The sequence below is a fragment of the Panthera uncia genome, unplaced genomic scaffold (assembly GCF_023721935.1).
Source record: "Panthera uncia isolate 11264 unplaced genomic scaffold, Puncia_PCG_1.0 HiC_scaffold_258, whole genome shotgun sequence".
NCBI lineage: Eukaryota > Metazoa > Chordata > Mammalia > Carnivora > Felidae > Panthera > Panthera uncia.
The window spans coordinates 22,284-43,556 of NW_026059322.1; the positions used below are offsets into that span (position 1 = coordinate 22,284).

The window sequence follows — 21,273 nt, forward strand, 5'->3', positions numbered from 1 at the left end:
CTGTCTGCAGAGCCTGCTTGAGAATCAATCAATCTCTCTCTCTCTGCCCCTCTCCTGCTCATTCTATGTCTCTCTCAAAATAAATAAACCTTAAAAAAATTCTTAAAGATTTTTTTCTAAAACACAGATATCAGATTTAGCATGTTTAATAGTTAACAGCTTTGAAGCTACACAGACCTAGGTTTGAATCTTTTAGTTTCTCTTATTCTCAGCTTCCCAATTTGTAAAATTTGATCATACTAACACCTTCCACTTCACATGGCCGCCCAAAGGATTAAGTGTGACAAACCAAAACATAATGTCACATTTAGAGTAAACAAACATTCGACTGGTATTGAATTAATTAATTTAAGAAGTGCAAGATGAATACAGATTTACATAAAGGTAAAAAGCAACTCAGCAAATATGAAACTTGTGAATCTGAACTCCAATATTCTGCTTTCACAGGATATATTTCACTAGGTATTCAAATTAGCTATGAGAAGACACATAAAAGCTTCAAGCAAGTGCAATACCATGCATGTACTGCCTTAACAGTATTAAACCCCAACACATCTCAATTTTTGTGTCTATTTTTATAAATGTTGCTGATATTTTTCCACTAGGCAAAGCCTAGAACCTCAAAGTCATTACCTTATTTTAATCTACCAACAAACATATTAGTAGTTGTTATCTTACTTTACAAATAAGAAGGCAGAGTCACTGAAATTAAGTAGCTGGCCCATAGATACAAACCCAGATATACATCACTCCAAAAGTAATGCTCATTCCACCTCAGATGACTAGCAAGAATACCACTACAAAGCACCAAGTAATCTGGATGATTGTATTTGAAGTCTGAAAGATCAACCCTATCACCCATCAAAGATAGTACTATCTTCCTGCCAAGACTAATCCATTTGCAGGTTCAGTACTTACACATTCTGAGGACTGTCTAGTCCTTACGGACTGATCACCCTGTTGCTGGGCTGAACCAGCCACTTGTTGGGCATTTACGAGGTTGCGGACCAACTGGGCTGCTAAGAGAAGACATCAGAAAGAAAATCAACAGATAAAGAAAACAGCAGAGAAATGACAATCAATAAACTCCCTTTCTCTGTTAAAGAGTCTCAAATCTTAGATTTTATCAACTTTTAAACTATGATTATGCATGTGAAGGACTTGTAACAACATTTTCATTAAAGTCATTTTTTAATCTTGTAAATCACTGAATAAATATGCTGTGGAGGACGCCTGGGTGGCTCAGCTGATTAAGCTTCCGACTCTTGATTTCGGTTCAGGTCATGATGAGGTTCATGAGTTCGAGTCCCGCATCAGGCTCCGTGCTGACAGCACAGAGCCTACTTGGGATTCTTTATCTCCCTCTCTGTCCCTCTCCCAAGTGTACACGTGTGCATGCACACACTCTTCTGTCTCAAAAATAAATAAACTTAAAAAAAAAAACTGGGAATAGAAAGAAGGACAAAAAGACAAATACTGCTTTTCTAAAGGAGACAATATATTTCAGAAAATACCTTCTGCAGGGCACCTGGGTGGCTCAGTCAGTTAAGCAACCAACTCTTGCTTTCAGCTCAGATCATGATCTCACGTTGTGAGAGCAAGCCCTAAGTCTGTCTCCACCCTGGGCATGGAGCCTGCTTAAGATATTCTCTCTTCCTCTCCCTGCTCGTGCACACATATACTATCTCTCTTTCAAAATAATAAATACATTAAAAATGTTATCAACACAAATGACCTTATTTCTACCAGAAACTATTTTTGGCTTGTTCTATTTACCAGCCACACTGCTATTCCTCTGACGGGCCAGCTTGACCTCTGGGCACTCCCTTCGTACATGTCCAGCATCTCCACATATGAAGCATCTGAGGTCTCTGGGGTCTCTAAACTCTCGAGTGTCATGGAGGTCTCGGGGATCAAGAAGATCTCGGGAGTCTTTCTCCTCTTCATTCCCATCCTTCTCTTCTTCACTGTCTTTCTTCTTTAGTCTAAACAGTAAACTGCTGATACCAATAATGTGGGGCTAGGGACTTGTAAACTGAGTGAATCACAGAACAAACTAAACTATACAAGAGTCTCACAATAAAGGGATTAACATGCTCATGGTTTCATGCATCTTTTTTAAGGCAAAAGAACTCATATTTAAAGCACATATACTCATATGGCAGCAACTGGGTATTCTAGTAGTTTTATAATACATTATCAAATTAGAAAAAATTTTTAGTATTGAATTTTAATCTTATAACAATCAAACAGAGGCTGGTATTTATTAACTCCATTTTACAGAGTAAGAAGTAGACGCTTAGAGAAAGCATCTTCTCATTTAACAATCAGTAAATAGCACTGATGCAACCTAGGAGTTCATTCTGTCTGACAAGTTCTAAGATCTTTATATTAGGTAGGACTTGATTCCTACAGAAGGGATTTTCTTGGCCTATTAAATACAGGAAAGTATATTTCATGAATATATCCTCAGGGGGTAGAGAGAATAAATATTCCTCAAAGTATGTATTATATAGGTATACCTCACAGTAGATACCTCAAAGATTTAGTTAATTATATATTATAATTATTGGTTTGCATTACTGTGAGGTGAGAACCCCATGTCTCTTTTTTTTCTTGACTCCTAGCACAGTTTCCAATAAAGAAGGTATCAATAAATCCTTCTTCAATTTAAAAAAAAAAGAAAGAAACACAAAGCCACAATGAATTAATGAATAAATGAACAAACGAGTATTTTAAGATACCATTGTACCACAAATAAATCTCACTCTATTAACAAAATTCCACTCCAATATACATTTACCCAACGTCCAATTTAAGCCCTGAACTTTCTCACTTAAACATATATGAACACAGTTATAGCTACAATTGGCCTCACATTTATTTTCCCTGTAATGTCAATATAAAATCATTTTGCCAACCTTCTCCTTTTAGGGCAGTCTTTCATGTAGTGGCCTATTTTTCCACACACACGACAGCATCGGTCATTGGGAGCCAGTTCTCCATCTGTTAATACTCTGGAATCAAAGAAGTACTCCTAGGGAGAAAATAAAAGTTTGCTAGAAAAAAACTATGAATTTTGGAATCCAAATGGAAATAAGACCAAGATGTAAAAGTGGTTTTAAAAAAAGGGAATAGCCACTTGGGTGGCTCAGTCAGTAAAGCATCCGACTCTTGATCTTGGGTCAGGTCATGATCTCATGGTCGTAAGATCAAGCCCTGTATCAGGCTCTATACGGACAGTGCTTGGGATTCTCTCTAGTTCTCTGCCTCTCCCCTACACACACACACACACACACACACACACACACACTCTCTCTCTCTCTCTCTCTCTCTCAAAATAAATAAACTTTAAAAAAGGAAATAAATATCAACAAATATTTCACAACTAAAATCATGATACGAAAATAAGATTAAAAATTATCATCAATATCACAGCTGCAAACAGTACTAATCACTTTATATCCACATTATTTCCTCATTCATTTGTGGCATCTTTCCATAATATTTCAATAAAGTAGATAGTATTTTCCAAATTTATTTTTGAGAGAGCACAAGTGGAGGAGGGGCAGAGAGAGGGACAGAGGATCTGAAGCAGGATCTGCACTGACAGGCTGACAGCAGTGAGCCTGACGTGGTGCTTGAACTCATGAACTGCAGGATGATGACCTGAACCAAAGTCAGGAGTTCAACTGACTAAGCCACCCAGGTGTCCCTAAAATAGATACTATTTTAATCCTCATTTTATAGATGAGGAAATGGAGGCTCAGAGAGTTCAAGTCATTTGCCCAAAGTAAAAAAAGCTGATAAGTAAGCAGGATTTAAAGCTAAGTCTGTCTGACTACAAATCTCATATTTTCTGCCTTACCAGGCTACTTCTAGAAAAAAACTATGCTCTTTACAAAAAGCTCTATGCAAATAAAGCAATCCTCTGGTTTATTTAAAATATGATTGGATTTTCTTATAACATCTCAAGAACATGTAACATTTATTATGCAAGCAGGGTATACCTAAAGAGAAGGTAGAGAACCAATACGAAGCAAATCATTTTCCCAAATCATTTTTCCTTCATCCTAGCACCTGGCTTATTCTTCTAAGCTTTAGCTCAGTTTTGTTTTGCAATATCACAAAGACTAGTATGTCCTAACAGTACCCACATCTCTGGAAGGCAAGGGAATATGTCCATACAGCAATCTTCAAACCTATCTAAAGTCAGATATAAAAGAGACACACTTACTAGGATGGCTATCATAAAAAGAAAATGGATATGGATGAAATGGAACCCACATATATTACTAGTGGGAATATAAAATAACACAGCTACTTTAAAAAAGTTTGGCAGCAGGGCGCCTGGGTAGTGCTCAGTCAGTTGAGCGTCCGACTTTGGCTCAGGTCATGACCTCATGGTTCACGAGTTTGAGCCCCGCGTTGGGCTCTGTGCTGACAGCTCACAGCCCGCAGCCTTCTTCAGATTCTGTGTCTCCCTCTCTCTCTGACCCTCCCCTGCTCATACTCTGTCTCTCTCTTTCAAAAATAAATAAAACATTAAAAAAAAAAGTTTTGCAGCACCTCAGGAAGTTAAAAATAAATTTATCAAAATGACCCAGCAATTCTGTTAGATATATAACCAAAAGAAAACATACATCCGCATGAAAATTTGTGCACAAATATTCACAGCATTACTCATAATATCCAAGAAGTAGAAACAACTCAAATGTCCAACACAGGTGATGAATAAATAAAATCTGATATATCCATATAATGGAATACCATTCAACCATAAAAAGGAATGAAGTACTGATACATGAACAAACCCTGAGAACATTAGCCCAAATGAAAGAAGCCAGTCACAAAAGGCTCCACATATGATTCCATTCATACAAAATGTCCACACAGTCAAATCTACAGAGACAAAAAAAATAGATTGATGGTTTTGAGGGGTAGGAGTAAAAACAGGAGTGGGGATAGGGGTTTCCTTGAGAGAAAAACAAAATGTTCTAAATTGGATTGTGGTGAAGGCTGCACAATCCTGTGAATAAACTATAAACCAGTGAATTAACTGTTCACTGTATATCAGTGAATTATAGAGTATATGAATTATATCAATAAAGCTGCATTTTAAAAAACAGATAAAAGAATTCTTCAGTTATTATTGATGAAACCAATGTCCCTAATTAAAATCTTCATCATCATATTTTCTTCCAAGACAAAATGAAAGCCTATGTCAGTTCACCCAGTTGCTTAATGCAGAAACCTAGGAATCATCCTGAACTTGGTCTCCTTCACCCATCACCTTTAATTAATCACCAGTTGTAACCACTTTATTCCTGAATCTCTAATCCACGTTGCTCCATTCCCCGATCCCAGTTAAGGTGGCTTACACCTGAGGGTCAGCAAACTTTTCCTGTACCAGCGAGTAAATATTTTAGGTGTTGTGACAAAATTGAAGGTATTATGTACCTTCTCTCTTAACAAGAGAGAAAGCAAATTTCCACTAAATTTTTATTGAAGAATTTCAAAATATACTACTACTAATAACGGAGTTTTTTTGGTTTTTTTGTAATAGAAGTTTACTAATTGAAGAAAGTGATTCTTTCTGGGGGAGACATTTTGCCTGAGGTTCAAAATTAGTGTTCCCTATCATTAAAATCAATAGTAAATGCTCATCTCTTAATGCTAATCTGTAACTATGTTTTATGTATTTCATCTTTGAAAATGTTTTTCACAGATGAAGAGACTAAAGATTCAAGGTAAAGGGACTAACAAATGGAACAAGAATGCAAATGAATGTATCTGTGGGGCACCTGGATGGCTCAGTCAGTTGAATGTCCGACTTCAGCTCAGGTCATGATCTCATGGTTGGTTGAGTTCAAGCCCCATATAGGGCTTGCTGCTATCATAACAGAGCCCCTCTGTTCCCCTCTCTCTCTGCCCCTCCCCTGTTTGTGCTCTCTCTCTCTCAAAAATAAATGAACATTTAAAAAAAAATGTATCTGCAGATGCAGGCAGATTTATAGGTTTACAGAAACTTGAAGGAATATTGGTCTGATACTATCTTTGTCTCTGAGGGAAAACTTCTAAGCATAAGAAGGGCAGAGGTGAAAGGGTGGACAAAACACAACAGGTATTGAATTTTGAGTAAAATAAGACCTGAATTAGTTTTTATCAAATAGGAGATATAGGTAACTAAAGAAATGTAATAAGAGGAGCACCTGGGTGACTCAGTTAAGTGTCTAACTCTTGGTTTCGGCTCAGTTCATGATCTCATGGTAATGGGATCGAGCCCCGCATCAGGCTCTGCACTACCATTGCAGAGCCTGCTTGGGATTATCCATCCCTCTCTCTCTGCCCCTCCCACTGTCTCAAAATAAATAAATATACTTTTAAAAAATGTAGGGGCGCCTGGATGGTTCAGTTGGTTAAATGTCCAACTTTGGCTCAGGTCGTGATCTTGCAGTCTGTGAGTTCAAGCTGCGCATCAGGCTCTGTGCTAACAGCTCAGAGCCTAGAGCCTGCCTTGGATTCTGTGATTCCCTCTCTCTCTCTGTCCCTTCCCTGCTCATGCTCTGTCACTCTCTCTCTCTCAAAAATAAATAAACATTAAAAAAAAATTTTTTTTAATGTAGTAAGAATGTCACATGGTACTGAAAGTCTAATTTAGGCCAGTAAACATTAATTTATAGTTGTACTATATAAATAAAACCACCTAGCTTTATGACTTTTTTCCATAGTGCTTAGCTGCCCAAGCACAGACAGATGGTGGATGAGTGAATTCATGTAAGGCTGAACACATAAGGGTGCAAAAGAAAGGAAGGCCTGGGTAGCTCAGTCAGTTGAGCGTTCAACTCTTGCTTTTGGCTCAGGTCATGATTCCAGGTTTGGGACTGAGCCCCATGTCAGGCTCTTCCCTGAGCATGGAGCCTGCTTGAGATTCTCTCTCCCTCTACCCCTCTTCCCTTGCCTGTGCTCTCTCTCAACAAAACAAAACAAAAAAATAAACAAAAACGAAAAAAAACGGTGCAAAAGAGGACAATGGTGCAAAGGAATTGAAAATGTAGGCCACATTGGGGCACCTAGGTGGCTCAGTCAACTGAGTGTCCAACTCTTGATTTTGGCTCAGGTCATGATTCCAGGGTTGTGGGATTGAGCCCTGTGTCAGGCTCTTCCTTGAGCATGGAGCCTGCTTGAGATTCTCTCTCTCCCCCCTGCTTGCACATGCTTTCTCTTGCTCTCTCAAATAAAAAAACAAATTTTTTTAATTAAAGTATATGGCACAGCACTGTCAACAATAGCCCAAATGGAGATATGGACATATGGAGAAAGCCCAAATGTCCATCAACTGATGAATAAAGATGTGGGGTGTGTGTGTGTGTGTATATACACACACACATACATACATACAATGGAATATTACTCAGCCATCAAAATGAATGAAATCTTGCCACCTGTAATGTGGATGGAGCTAGAATGCATTATGCAAAGTGAAATAAGTCAGAGAAAGACAAATACCATATGATTTCACCCATACATGGAATTTAAGAAACAGAACAGATGAACATATAAAAATGGGGGGAGAGGAGAAAGGGAAACAAACCATAAGAGACTCTTAATAATAAAGAACAAACTGAGGATTGATGGAGGAAGGTGGGTGAGAAATGGGCTAGATGGGTGATGGATATTCAGGAGGGCACTTGTTGTGATAAGCATATGTAAGTGATGAATCACTAAATTCTACTCCTGAAACCAACATTTGCACTATATGTTAACTAAAATTTAAGTTTAAAAAAAAAAAAAAAAAAAAAAAAAGGAAAAATAAAGAAAGTATATGCAAGAGAACAGACCAGGAAATCTAACTTGAATAGGAAGAAAAATGAAGACAGAAGATAGCTGACAGAATGGGAGAAAATGGGTCAGTATAGTAAAGGACCTGATGATGTAGAATAGTTGAAGTGGGAATACGTAAGTGAAAAAGATGAATAGAAAATATACTTGTCTTCATTTTCATTAGTGTAAGAATGAAACACATCTATTTTGTATACTTATAAGCCTTGTCAGTACATAGCAGAGAAATCAGTACAAGTAGGAATTCAATAAATATGCATTGAAAGAATAAATTTTACTATGGCAAGTATAAGCATGAAAGACTATTTAACAAGGGTATTTTTTAATAGCATCAGTTGTAACACTGATATAATGAAAACAATCTAAATGTCTGTTAAAGGAGAACAGACTAGAATACACAAGCCATAGAATACTATATATTAACTTTTAAAAAGGAAAAATTCGATCAAAAAACGGTTAGCCAACTCATAGGCCCAGACTTCTGATAGGCCCCAAACCGATATTTGGCTTTTATACCAAATGATATTCAAGACCAAAGACTGATATCTGTTAGAACTGCTTATAACATACTGAGTTATTATGAGTTACTAAAATCTTATATTCATAGACTAAAGTTAGCACATTTCCAGTTTACTAAGTATTCTAATTTAATATTCTACTAAAAAGTCTGACAACATGAAACTGCTAGGTTCTATGGAACACATGCATGTATATATATATGTATATACACACACTAACAATTGGAATTCCCACAATATTCAGGTAAAATGTTTTATAAGTGCATCATCAGATTTGTTCTGATCTGACTGTGCTCTTATTGCTATTTTAATGAGTATGTTAGTAAAATTATTGTTGGATTTTCCGTTTGTTTGACATTTTTGTTCTTATACAACTTTTGTGTCATTTCAAATTTTACTGTTATTTTATTTCTCTCCATTATAATTATTATCACCCCCCAAAAGGTAGGAAAAAAAAATGCTCCAAGGGAATAAAGCTCTAGACTTTTCTACTTTTCTTACCCTATATCCCAAAAAAAGAGAGTGGAAATTGTACTGAACAAGATTGAGGATATTAATTAGGCAACAGTAGAGACACAGTTTCTTCTCTCTTGAGATTGCTTCTCTTGGAAGTTTCTGTGAAACTTAGACCTCCTCCCATTAGAAAGCAAGCAAAAAAACAGAATGAGACCAAGAAGAATGGGAAACACTATGCCACCCAGTTCAGGTAAAAGGAATCCTCTCAGTTCCATGCCATCAAATTCAGCTTACCAGGGCTACACCAAAATTAGGGCAGAAGCCTCAGCAAATAATAAAGTATTTCTTTGGTGCTGTCCTCTCTGTTTGTATTTTCATTTAGATTTCAAGGGATAAGGGGCACCTAGGTAGCTCAGTGAGTTAAGCACCCAACTCCTGATTTCGGCTCAGGTCATGATCTCAAGGTTTGTGAGATCGAGCCCTGAGTTAGGCTCTGCACTGACAGTGGCAGAGCCTGCTTAGGACACTCTCTCTCTCTCCTTCTCTCTCTGTCCCTCCCCTGTTCTCTCTCTCTCAAAATAAATATATAAACATTAAAAAAAACAGACTTCTAGAGATGGAAGAGGGGCAGTAGGCAGCAATTCAAATTCAGGATTTAAAGGGGCACCTGGGTGGCTCAGTCGGTTAAGCATCCAACTTTGGTTCAGGTCATGAAATCATAGGTTCGTGAGTTCAAGCCCCATATCAGGCTCTGTGCTGACAGCTTGGAGCCTGGAGCCTGTTTCAGATTCTGTATCTCCCTCTCTCTCCACCCCTCCTCCATTCGAGCATTCTCTCTCCTTCTCTCGCTCGCTCAAAGATAAACATTAAAAAAGGTGTTTTTAAAACACATTAAAAAAAAAATTCAAACTTTAAGGATACTGACTCTTGAATATCTACCCTCACTCATTCAACAAATGCTTATCTGATACATCCTATGTGCCAGGCACTACGATAGGTACTAGAGGTATGACAGTGAAGAGACCTGTCTTCATGGAGCTACAGTCTAATGAGGGAGACAAAATTTAACAGATTAAACAAATACACAACATTTAGCAAATAGGTATCTCATTATGGACTATGACAAGTGCAATAAAAAAACAATACAGGGAGCTTATAATCATCTCTTTCCCCTATTCCTAACACCAACTTGAAAAATGGTAAAGCTTCCTTTATTACAAAAAACAGTTCTTTTTTTTTTTTTTTTTTTTTTTAAAAAAAGAACAGTTCTTATAAGAAAAAATATTCAGAATTCAAATTATGTAAACTTACAGCTTCTCTGCCAATGAGTGGATAAAAGGGGGTACCAAAAAGTTTCCTTCCATTGATAAATGCCTTCATGATAAAATTGGTCACTATTGAAAAAAGAAGAAAATAATAAAGATGCAGACCTTAATGTATAAGACAGCTTTAAAAACAGGAGATTTCTATATTTCAAACTTACTTTTCCTAGAAACTCCAGCACCAAGGTTATGATTCAAGTCAAAAGGATCTAGAAAAGAAATATTTATTTTTTAATTAAAAATTATGTTCACTATAACATAAACTTAGGAGCCATAACTAGAGTCTAATACTATATAACTCAGACCATTCAAATCAGCAAATTATTCTTTTAAAAATTATAGATTAAAAGAGGAAGAATCTTCCAAATTCTAATGTGTTTTAGTTCTCCCCTCAATTTCCTTCCCAAATGAAACTCTAGCTTTTTGTTTTGTTTTATTTTGTTCCTCAGGTAATATCAGTTAAATGATTACCTTCAATTGCAATGCATTTGGATGTCCACTGCTTCTCAAAAGTTGTCAACAGCTTTTTCTGCCGAATGCTAATTACATATTCCTTGAAATCAAACTCTTCAGTATAGAAGCGAAGCAGTCCCAACCAAAGCTCTCCTAACGTTTCTGTATTCTTTCCAAGTGAAGGTAAACGCTTTTTCTATAAGTGAGAACAAAGAGAGAGAGATGTCAATACCTACCCAAAATATGGACCCCAAGTAAAATTATTAAATTATTCAAATCCTAACATGTATCAGTGAGCATTCTGTAACATAAAGGTTATGAAAAAATTACCAGCTCTTCTGTTTTATCAAAGAAAAATGCATTCCATCCATCAACCATTCGCTGTGGAATCTGTTTTCCATCAAAGATCTGCAAAAACAATTTTATTTTCAGATTTCAAGTCATCCAACCCAAAAGCCTAAGTATTCTCAAATCATTTCAGAATGTAGCTATAAAAGACACATTGAAATACTTCTTCCAAAAGGAACATGTCAGGATAGTATAATTTGATGCCAAGTTATTAATGAATAAAATGTATCTGGAAGGTCAAAGCGTGAGACTCTCCAAATTGACACATTTGATGTTATCTATTTGGCCTGTCCAAACACATCCAGCCGAAAAATAAGGAAGTAAAACTAAAGAAAAAAACAATGAAAACCGAATTTTCATCAAAGGATCATAGATGCAGAAACACATATTGATATGTACACCCAAAAGAAATCAATGGAACTGATTGTTTTGGGGAAGGGGTCTAGTACTTTTAATCAGTTATCTGTGTCAGATGAAGCTGAAAAGTCCCTGGACATTGATTTCTTTAGAGAGAAAATTAGGTAGATTTCCCTGACATCTTCATAAAAATTGTAAAATCTTCATGATAAAAAAAATTTTTTTATGTTTATTTATTTCTGAGACAGAAAGAAACAGAGCATGAGTGGGGGGAGGGACAGAGACAGAGGGAGACACAGAATCCGAAGCAGGCTCCAGGCTCTGAGCTGTCAGCACAGAGCCCAATGTGGGGTTTGAACCCACAAACCACAAGATCATGACCTGAGCCTAAGTCGGACGCCCAACTGACTGAGCCACCCAGGTGCCCCTGATATTTTTTTTAAACATGTTTTTTTTTAAGGCTTTATTTTATTTTTGAGACAGACAGAGATAGCACAAGTAGGGGAGGGGCAGAGACAGAGAGGGAGACAGAGAATCCCAAACAGGCTCCACACTGCCAGCACAGAGCCTGATGCAGCGCTTGAACTCACAAACTGTGAGATCATGACCTGAGCTGAAACAAAGGGTCCAACACTTAACTGACTGAGCCACCCATGTACCCACAAAAGCTTCATGATTAATTATGCATAATAATTCACTGTTCCGACCAAGGAGAGGAAGGGGGTGGTGAGTAATGCTACTTTACTAGAAGAAAAGTATCCCATGAGATTTTTTTTTTTTAAAAAGATGCAATAAAGTAGAAAGTTGCAACAGGTTCACAGTCAGCAGACTTCATTTCTAGTCTTAGTCCTGCCAAGTAGTGATTCCGGATAAGACAATTATCCTCTTAAACCCTTAGGTATTCTCAATGAAAATGAGATATTAGATTAATTAGGTCAGTTGTTTCCTTTTTTCTTTTCCTCTTAAGCTGTAGAAACTTCTCCTAAAATGCAACCTTCCTGGAAGCTTAATAGGTAAAACAGATAAAAAGCAGAGGTACTCTGATAGAAGCCTGAGTACAGGAAACATACCCCATTTTTCCTTATCTCACTTCTCACATGTACACTAATGAGTCCCCAGAGCTTACCAGAAAATACTTCAAAACCATCAGATAAGGTGGTCCTCCCTCATCACCCCTTCCATTTTAGATGGTACAGTGATTTACAAAATTAACATGTCTGGCCCATCTAATCTCACTCTCAGCTTTATGTTCCTTGTAGGCAAAAACTGTAACTTTCCACTGGAGCCAAAATTCCTACCTCATCACAGCCTGCCATATAGAGAATACTTAATACATGTTTGTTGAATGAATATATTTACTCTGAAAGCATGTTCATAAAGTGATCAAGTTTCCAGAAACTTAAGCTAATAAGTTGCTTTTTATTTATATGTAACTTAAATACAGTTACCACTTATCTACCATAAATTCTGACACTTCATAAAACAAACAACGGAGAGCCTGGCAATTACAGATATTGATATCTAAAACAAAAGATATGGGATCTTGCCCTGAAAAAAGAAATGAAGGCTTCAAAGGAGCCAAAGTGTAATATTTTACCCTTATAGATTATTTTACCCTTATGGATACTATTATAGATATTACATGGAAAATAATACAAGCTATCACTTTAGACCTTGATTCTTTTTGATATAATTCTTATTTCTGAGTAACCACTGTGATCCAAACTCAACTATGGTGGCTGATTAACACAGGAAGTGGACCCTGGGGAGTGGGCCTTGGAAGGTGTTTAATCACTGATTTGCCAATTTTTTTTTATGAGCTCTCATATTTCATTTTCTAACTTTCCACTCTTTCAGCCCTTAGAAAAAGCATTAATTCTATCCTCCCTTTCTCTTACACACGCACACACTTACTCTTTCCATTTCTCTCTTCTCTTTCTCTCTCTCAACACCATCATTTTCTTCAGTACTCCCTCTAAAACTCCATGACACATCTCAATCATATTTGTACAAGGAGTGACCCTGTATGTTTTCCATATTTACTTTTATATTTAATTGTAGTATTTTAGTATCTACTGCTATATTTTTGTTTGAGAGAGAGAGAGAGAGAGAGAGAGAGAGAGAGAGAACGAGAGAACGAGAGAACGAGCAGGGAAGGGGTAGAGAAAGAGGGAGACACAGATTCCAAAGCAGGTTCCAGGCTCTGAGCTGCCAGCACAGAGCCCGACGTGGGGATTCAAACTCACCGGCCATGAGATCATGACCTGAGCCAAAGTCGGATGCTTAACCAACTGAGCCACCCAGGTGCCCCTCTACTGCTATATTTAAATTGCAACTTTTTTACACATAACATAATGATATGTTATGTGTACACATAACAAATACACATAACAAATGATTATGATATAAATTTTATAAGTGTACAGTTCAGTGGCATTAAGCACACTCACATTGTTGTACACCATCACCATCATCCATCCACAGAATTCTTTTCATGAAACACTGAAAAGAAATGAAACACTGAAACTATTAAACAATAATTCCCTCTTTCTCTCCTAGCCCCTGAAAACCACCATTCCACTTTCCATCTCTTTGGATTTGACTACCTCACATAAGTGGAATCACACAATATTTCTCCAACTGTTTTATCTTACTTAACATACTGCCCTCAAGATTCATCCATTCAATGGCAATTTTTAAGCTGATATAAGCTAAGAAAACATAGTGGTTCATAGTATCAAGTGTGAAAACACTCCCTAATTCTTTTTTAGCATTTTTATACGAAAATGTACTTTACTTACGATGATTTTCTAGAATACAGCAAAACCATTCTCTTAGGAAAGCTCCTTTTGACCTACATAACTTTGTACTGTTAACCATGAAAAATACACTTAGCAGAACATTACTTATACCCAGTCACTTCAAGTCTAGGTTCAATTACAAATGGAGTCAAAGATCATCATCTTCATTAAACATATCCTTACCCTTAAAAGTTGATCGATGCCAATGACCAATACTTAAATGATGCCAAGAATGGACAATGGGGTCCCATATGACAAGCAAAAATGCCAGAAGCAAAATCCATATATCATCAGTTCATATGTATCACAAAGCCCCCCACAATCAGAGCTCATTATGATGGAAAACATTCCATGGACTGCCTCTCATTTCATCAAGCACTGTTATGCAGATAATGGGAGAGTTCTTGAAGTTGGCTACTATAGTCCTGACTACATTTTCCCAGTAATAATATTTAAAAATCATTAAAAAAAATGATGATGATGATAATAAAACATTTAGCATGTTAAAACATTTAGCACCCACTATATGCAAAAGCATCCGATTTCTCTGTACCTTATATCAATACTGAAATAATACTACTACATTATTACTGTTGATGAAACTCAGACTAGTGGCCGTTAGGCAACTTTTTGAAAGCCACAATGTCAGAATTAGGATTCAGATCAGGTATCTCTGGCTCCAAAATCATGCGCCTGCTCTTTCCATTATATAGTGCTACCTTAGTGGTATCTCATTCATGGGTAATGTAATTACAGAACATAGACAAACTACCATGAAAACAAATTTTGTGTTCCATTTTAGTCATGGTATTCTGTCGAAGTCATAGCAAATCATAGTAAATGGCTGCTATGGTATTCCTGGGCAATAATGCATTTAAGATCCCCAAATTTAAAGCCGTTAACAATGGACTAATACAGAGAATGATCTTGGCCTTGTCAGGCCTCATTAATTCATGATAAATTTTAAGCATCCTACTGTGAACAACCTTGTCAAAAACGACATCATTCAACATAGATTAAGCAACTTAAAATTTTCTGCCAAGAAAGGATATTTGAAATTTTTGATTCCTTTCCATTGTTATCTTAAAAAGGGGCAAGGAAATGCTGCTATAAGCACATGACATTCATTAGAACTTTTTAAAATTTACTAGGGCGATCTGACATTCACCATTTGGCTTGCTTATTGTGTGATTTTCTTTTCTGCCATGACTATCGGTTTATGTGAAGTCAGAATATGTGAACTGCCAAGCAATTCTGATTCTTCTCTTTATGTGAAAATAAACACTTTCCTAAAAAATTAGAACTGGATTCTCCCTAATGCTTGCAAATACACATTGTGCCAAGAGTGAGGAGGAAAAGACAGATGATTAAGAAATCCCTTAAATCTATAACAGAGTATAAATTGGCTACAAAAAGAGAATCCTTAAGTCACCAAATCTGAATGAAAAGGAGTACAATCTGTTTCTTCTGATGTACACTCTTACACTTACTGCAATTAATGTACCCTTACAGAGATGAGGAAGAATTTCCTTGGGTTTTCTCTCAACAAAAATTCACAAAGTTGACCAAAGTATATACCAAACCTCATTGCCAGGCAGGGGAAGGGAGAATACTATGGAGAGAAGAAACTTTATATTTGCATCTGAGATGATATAATGTATGAGTTCATCGATGGCTACAAGACTTCCATAATCATCTGCAATACTCTAATACTGTGAAATACAAAACTGTTGCAAAAGATATTTAATAGTTCTGTTCATCTATTATTCTTTTGGTAGTCTATATTCTCCCATAATGAATTTTGCAAAAAAGTTCATTATATGATTATAACATTAAAGGAAGAAGAAAACTCAGAATTGTCCATGCTGGAAAAATTCCTTCATGATCTCATAAACTACACAAGATCTACTATGTGTAGATCAATTTTCACAAGAAACTCCTTTACACTTTAAAAACCTACCTCTTGTAGAACTGGGATAACAGGTGGTTTTCTCTGCTGCAGAAAGTACAGCACCATAAGGATATAAGCATATGAAGATAAACTTCCCCTGGAAGCATCTCCAATGTCACATCGCTAAAGAAACAGAAATATTATTGAAAATAAAACTTCAGAATCTTATTCCATGCAGGAGTACTGACTACATGAAGACGCTATTTTTTTAACCCGTCAAAATGTCAAATATCCAAAAGTTGACAACAAACTATTATGAGGATGGGCAAACAGGCACTCTCGTACATTACAGATGGCAGTATAAATTAGCATAAAATCTATGAAGAATAATTTGGCTATATCAAAATTACAAAAGTATATCCTACTTAACCTAGCAATTCTGTTCTAAGAATTTATCCTGCAAAAACACCAAAAAACATGTGAAATAACTTAAAAAATTTTTTTTATTATAGCACTATTTTAACAGCAAAAAAATAGAAACAAGACTCATCAGTGGGGCACAGGTTTTAAAAAACTGATGACTACACTATGGAACAGGGTGTCACCATTAAAAAAGAACAAAGAAGAAAAAAAGGAACAAAAAAGCTCTAGTATACTAATAGAAAATAATTTCTATCTATTATTCAGTGAGAAAAGCAAAATACAAAACAATGTTTTCAGTATATTTATACCTGTAATAAAAAGGAGATAAGAAATTTATGTATTTGCTTATACTGACATATTTCTGGGAAGGCACAGAGGAACTTTTGCTAGGAGACAGGTGTGGACAAGAGATTTTCCAGCAGAAATCCCTTTAGACCTTTTAAATTCAAAACCACATGAATAAGTTGACTATTCAAAACAAAATTTTTTTTTTTAATTTTTTTTTCAACGTTTTTTATTTATTTTTGGGACAGAGAGAGACAGAGCATGAACAGGGGAGGGGCAGAGAGAGAGGGAGACACAGAATCGGAAACAGGCTCCAGGCTCCGAGCCATCAGCCCAGAGCCTGATGCGGGGCTCGAACTCACAGACCGCGAGATCGTGACCTGGCTGAAGTCGGACGCTTAACCGACTGCGCCACCCAGGCGCCCCTCAAAACAAAATTTTTAATTGAAAAATATCATGAAAGAATCCTCAGAGACTTCCACTAAGACTTTAGCTGACATATAAAGGGAGAGGAATGATTTCTGATATGAAACACTTTTAAGTTTCATTGCCACAACTCCACAAGAGTACAGACCCATCACGCTAAAATTACTTTTTTTAAATTTTAACTTGTTTTATTTTTTATTTTTTAAAATTTACATCCAAGTTATTTAGCATATAGTGCAACAATGATTTCAGGAGTAGATTCCTTAGTGCCCCTTACCCATTTAGCCCATCCCCCCCTCCCACAACCTCTCCCATAACCCTCAGTTTGTTCTCCATATTTATGAGTCTCTTCTGTTTTGTCCCTCCCTGTTTTTATATTTTTGTTTCCCTTCCCTTATGTTCATCTATTTTGTCTCTTAAAGTCCTCATATGATTGAAGTCATATGACTTTTGTCTTTCTCTGACTAATTTCACTTAGCATAATACCCTCCAGTTCCATCCATGTAGTTGCAAATGGTCATGCTAAAATTATTCTGTGAGGTGAATCCAGAAGTAGCCATATCAAATACGATTTGAGAATGTGTCTGAATGCCATTCTTTTCTTTTTTTAAAATTGTTTTAAATGTTTATTTATTTTTGAGAGAGAAAGAGTGCCAGCAGAGGAGGGGCAGAGAGAGAGGGAGGCACAGAATCTGAAGCAGACTCCAGGCTCTGAACTATCTGCACAGAGCCCGATGTGGGGCTCAAACACACAAACTGTGAGATCATGACCTGAGCCGAAGTCAGATGCTTAACTAAGCCACCCAGGCATTCCATCATTCTTTTCTAAGATGACCTCTGTCCACAGACATGCTAAAGGAATATCTAAACAAATATGTCTTCCTGCTGGAAGAGTGGATTTTACTAAATGAAAATGTGACCAACTCACTCCACTACTAGAAGTCTTCCACCAACACATTCACAAAATTAACTGTTTACTGAATAGCTACCACAAAGCAGGTACGCTAAACTGGGGATACAGGTCTCCATCTTCATAGAGTTTACACTCTTAGTGAAAAACAAGAAAACAGAATTCAGTTTATAAGTGTTATAACAGAAGAAACACAGCATTTTATTGTTTTGTTTTCTTAGAAAACTTTATGACTAGACCCAAATCTCAGATTTCCTAACTCAGAGATTCTTACCTAACTCAGTATGATATGCCAACTCCCAGACCTGGGGCTGAAAATCTTTACTCCACTGAGAAATTTACGAAAGTGTTGCACATAGGAATAAAGCACACACAGGAAAAAACTAAGAAGACTCACCCTACTCTAACAGGTATAAATTTAAACCATTTAATAGAGTGCTTCCCTTTAAAAGCTCAGATAAGTAATGAGGCACCTGAGTGGCTCTGTTGGTTGGGCATCCAACTCTTGATTTCAGCTTAGGTCATGATCTCAGTCATGAATTCGAGCCCTGCATCTGGCTCTGTGCTGACAGTGTGAAGCCTGCTTGGGATTCTCTCTTCTTCTCTGTCCCTACCTTGCTACACACAAGTGTCAGCACGTGCACATGCCCTCTCTCTCTCAAAACAAATAAACAGGGGCATCTGGGTGCTCAGTTGGTTAAGCATCCACCTCTTGATTTTGGCTCAGGTCATGAATTCATGGTTTGTGGAACTGAGCCCCACATTGGGCTCTGCATTACACGGACACCATGGAGCCTGCTTGGGATTCTCTCTCTCCCTCTCTCTGCCCCTCCCCCACTCACTCACACTCTCTTAAACAAAATAAAAAAATAAGCTTTAAAAACAAGTACACATTAAAAATAATAATAAAATAAAAGCTCAGCCAAGTAAAACTGAGAAGATGTTTGCCACAAGTCTGACATCCATATATATCATCTTAACTATCATGAGTATTATAACAAAGCAGATCATTAACTATTTAATAAATACCTTTGCAAACACTTTCATAGTATATCCCAAGTATTGTACTCTAGGATCAATAGCTGCATAAGTAGCTAGCATTCTTGTGTTATGTTGAGCCTGAAAAATAATTACATATTGGAAAGCATTTCAAATTTATTAAAATTAAACTCAGAAATCAGATAAAAAGATATAATACAATCCAAATAAAATATATAATTGTAAAACTTAAAACACCTATAAATGAATCAAAAACTAATCTTCAATGTGAAGGAAATATCAAGACGATTCATAAAAATATTTTTGTCTTAAAATACATTTGAAACATCTAAACATAAATGGTCAGTGATCTGTAAACTTTTAAAATAACAAATACCTGGGTCTATACAGAAAGAGAAACTCACCAATGTATTATACAAACTGATATCGCCTTCTAAACCACTTCGTCTATGTTCAAATTTTACTATAGGCACTTTGGCAGTAGTTATAGGCAAAATGTTCCTTAAACCTGATTTAAGACAAACACAAAAATTTCATTAAGTTAAATAATTTTCATAAAGATAAAAAATATTTTGTTGTTTTAAAGCTATAATTTAAATTCATACCTGGATGTCTCTTAAGAATTTTTGCCAAATTTTCAATTATTTCCTTACAGTTTAATTTCTAAAAAACAAAAGAAACAAATAATAAAGTTTGTCTAACTCAATTTGGCCTTGTGCAAATTCTACTGTAATGAAGCATTTAATACTAGCATTTCAAATCTCCAGCTAGCTATAAGCTCTACTTATATATATGTAAGGGTACACAAATATACCCTTGCTACTCAAAGTATGTGGTCTATAGACCTGCAGTATCAGCATCGTCTGGAAACTTGACAGAAAGACAGAATCTCAGGCCCCACCCCAATCTAGTGAATCATAATCTGCATTTTAACAAGATTCCCAGGTAATTCACATCCACATTAAAGTGTGAGAAGCACAAAGACAAGAGAATACTGTTTTCAAATATGTGAATATGTAACTAAGGATGGATATGGTGAATGTAAAACAGTACAGTGATTAAGAACATAGGCTCTGAATTTAGACAAACAATCTTCAACTAAGTATTAACTAGCTGTGTGACTGTGAATCCTTAACCCTCGGAGCCTAATACTATAAAATCAAGATAATGAGAAATGTCTACCCTACCAAGTAGTTGGAAGAATTACACGAGACATGTATGAAAGCATTCAGCAGCATGCTTGGAACAAAATAAGCACTTTAAGTCTGTGAGCTATTATTATTATTATTATTATTATTATTACTATGTTGATGAGGAAAAGAAAAGTAATCCAATTATTACACAATCTACTTTTTCAAGAAAATTCTTACCCCCACAAATTGAAATATATTGATTTTTTTAAAACCAGGGACAGCAGAGTTGAAATGTGACAATAACCGTGATACAAGGAATAGGGAGATAATGGTATTATAAATTAAATGGATTAAGTTGAATGGTATATACATCAGTGCCCACACTTTCTACTGAAATCACTTTTGTTTATCCCTAACGTGCTCTTTTTAGCTATAAGAGACCAGAAACTATTACAACTTAACCTGAGGATTTCAAGGGAACCTTTAGTTACTAATTAACACATAATAAAATAAGAGATAATTTTTCTCTTTATTATGTAAGGATATAATTTATGCTAAATTATAAGTTTCAACTATGGCTCATCTAGAAGCAAATTTAATCTTTTTTATTGTTTCAACTTTCCAATGTTAATGGCACAGATTATATATATAACAGACAAACCCTTAGTGACTAGAGTCTGATTATTAAATTTTACATAGAAGGTATCTAAACCCTAACCTCTTCCCTGGGTAAAATCATTTCCTACTCCCTCAATTCTTGCTCTTCAAAATGGAGAGGGGAAGCCTACTTCCAAGTAGATGGCACCGAGCAGAAGTTAGTTAAGGAGAACTAAAACATTTACAACTTTTCCATTTTTTAAAGAATAAGATATTAAGGAGCACCTGGTGGCTCAACTGGTTAAGCATCAACTTCTTATTTCAGCTCAGGTCATGATCTCACAGTCATGAGACGGAGCCCTGCATCAGCCTCTGCACTGGGCATGGAGCCTGCTTAAGAATCTCTCTCTCCCTTTCCTTCTTGCCCCTCCCCTACTCACATGCACACAAATGCACGTTCTCTCTCTCTCCCTAAAAAGAATTAACTAATTAAAAGGAAAAAAAAGAATAAG

General features: G+C 36.3%; 1 protein-coding gene across 7 annotated transcripts in view; it reads right to left on the reverse strand.

Annotated features, from left to right (window-relative positions):
- LOC125917846 (terminal uridylyltransferase 4) overlaps positions 1-21,273 on the reverse strand; it is a 64,027-nt gene that overhangs the window by 12,751 nt on the left and 30,003 nt on the right. For 5 of the 7 annotated variants that reach the window (XM_049623939.1, XM_049623944.1, XM_049623942.1 and 2 more), the window contains 11 exons: positions 19,637-19,694; positions 19,436-19,539; positions 19,062-19,151; positions 16,058-16,171; positions 10,922-10,999; positions 10,610-10,787; positions 10,300-10,347; positions 10,128-10,210; positions 2,922-3,037; positions 1,777-2,000; positions 919-1,019 (listed from right to left, as the gene is read on the reverse strand). In XM_049623939.1, the coding sequence (XP_049479896.1) occupies positions 919-1,019; positions 1,777-2,000; positions 2,922-3,037; positions 10,128-10,210; positions 10,300-10,347; positions 10,610-10,787; positions 10,922-10,999; positions 16,058-16,171; positions 19,062-19,151; positions 19,436-19,539; positions 19,637-19,694 (1,194 nt within the window). The remainder of the gene's footprint in view (positions 1-918; positions 1,020-1,776; positions 2,001-2,921; positions 3,038-10,127; positions 10,211-10,299; positions 10,348-10,609; positions 10,788-10,921; positions 11,000-16,057; positions 16,172-19,061; positions 19,152-19,435; positions 19,540-19,636; positions 19,695-21,273) is intronic. The other 2 variants (XM_049623941.1, XM_049623940.1) reach the window with 2 other exon arrangements.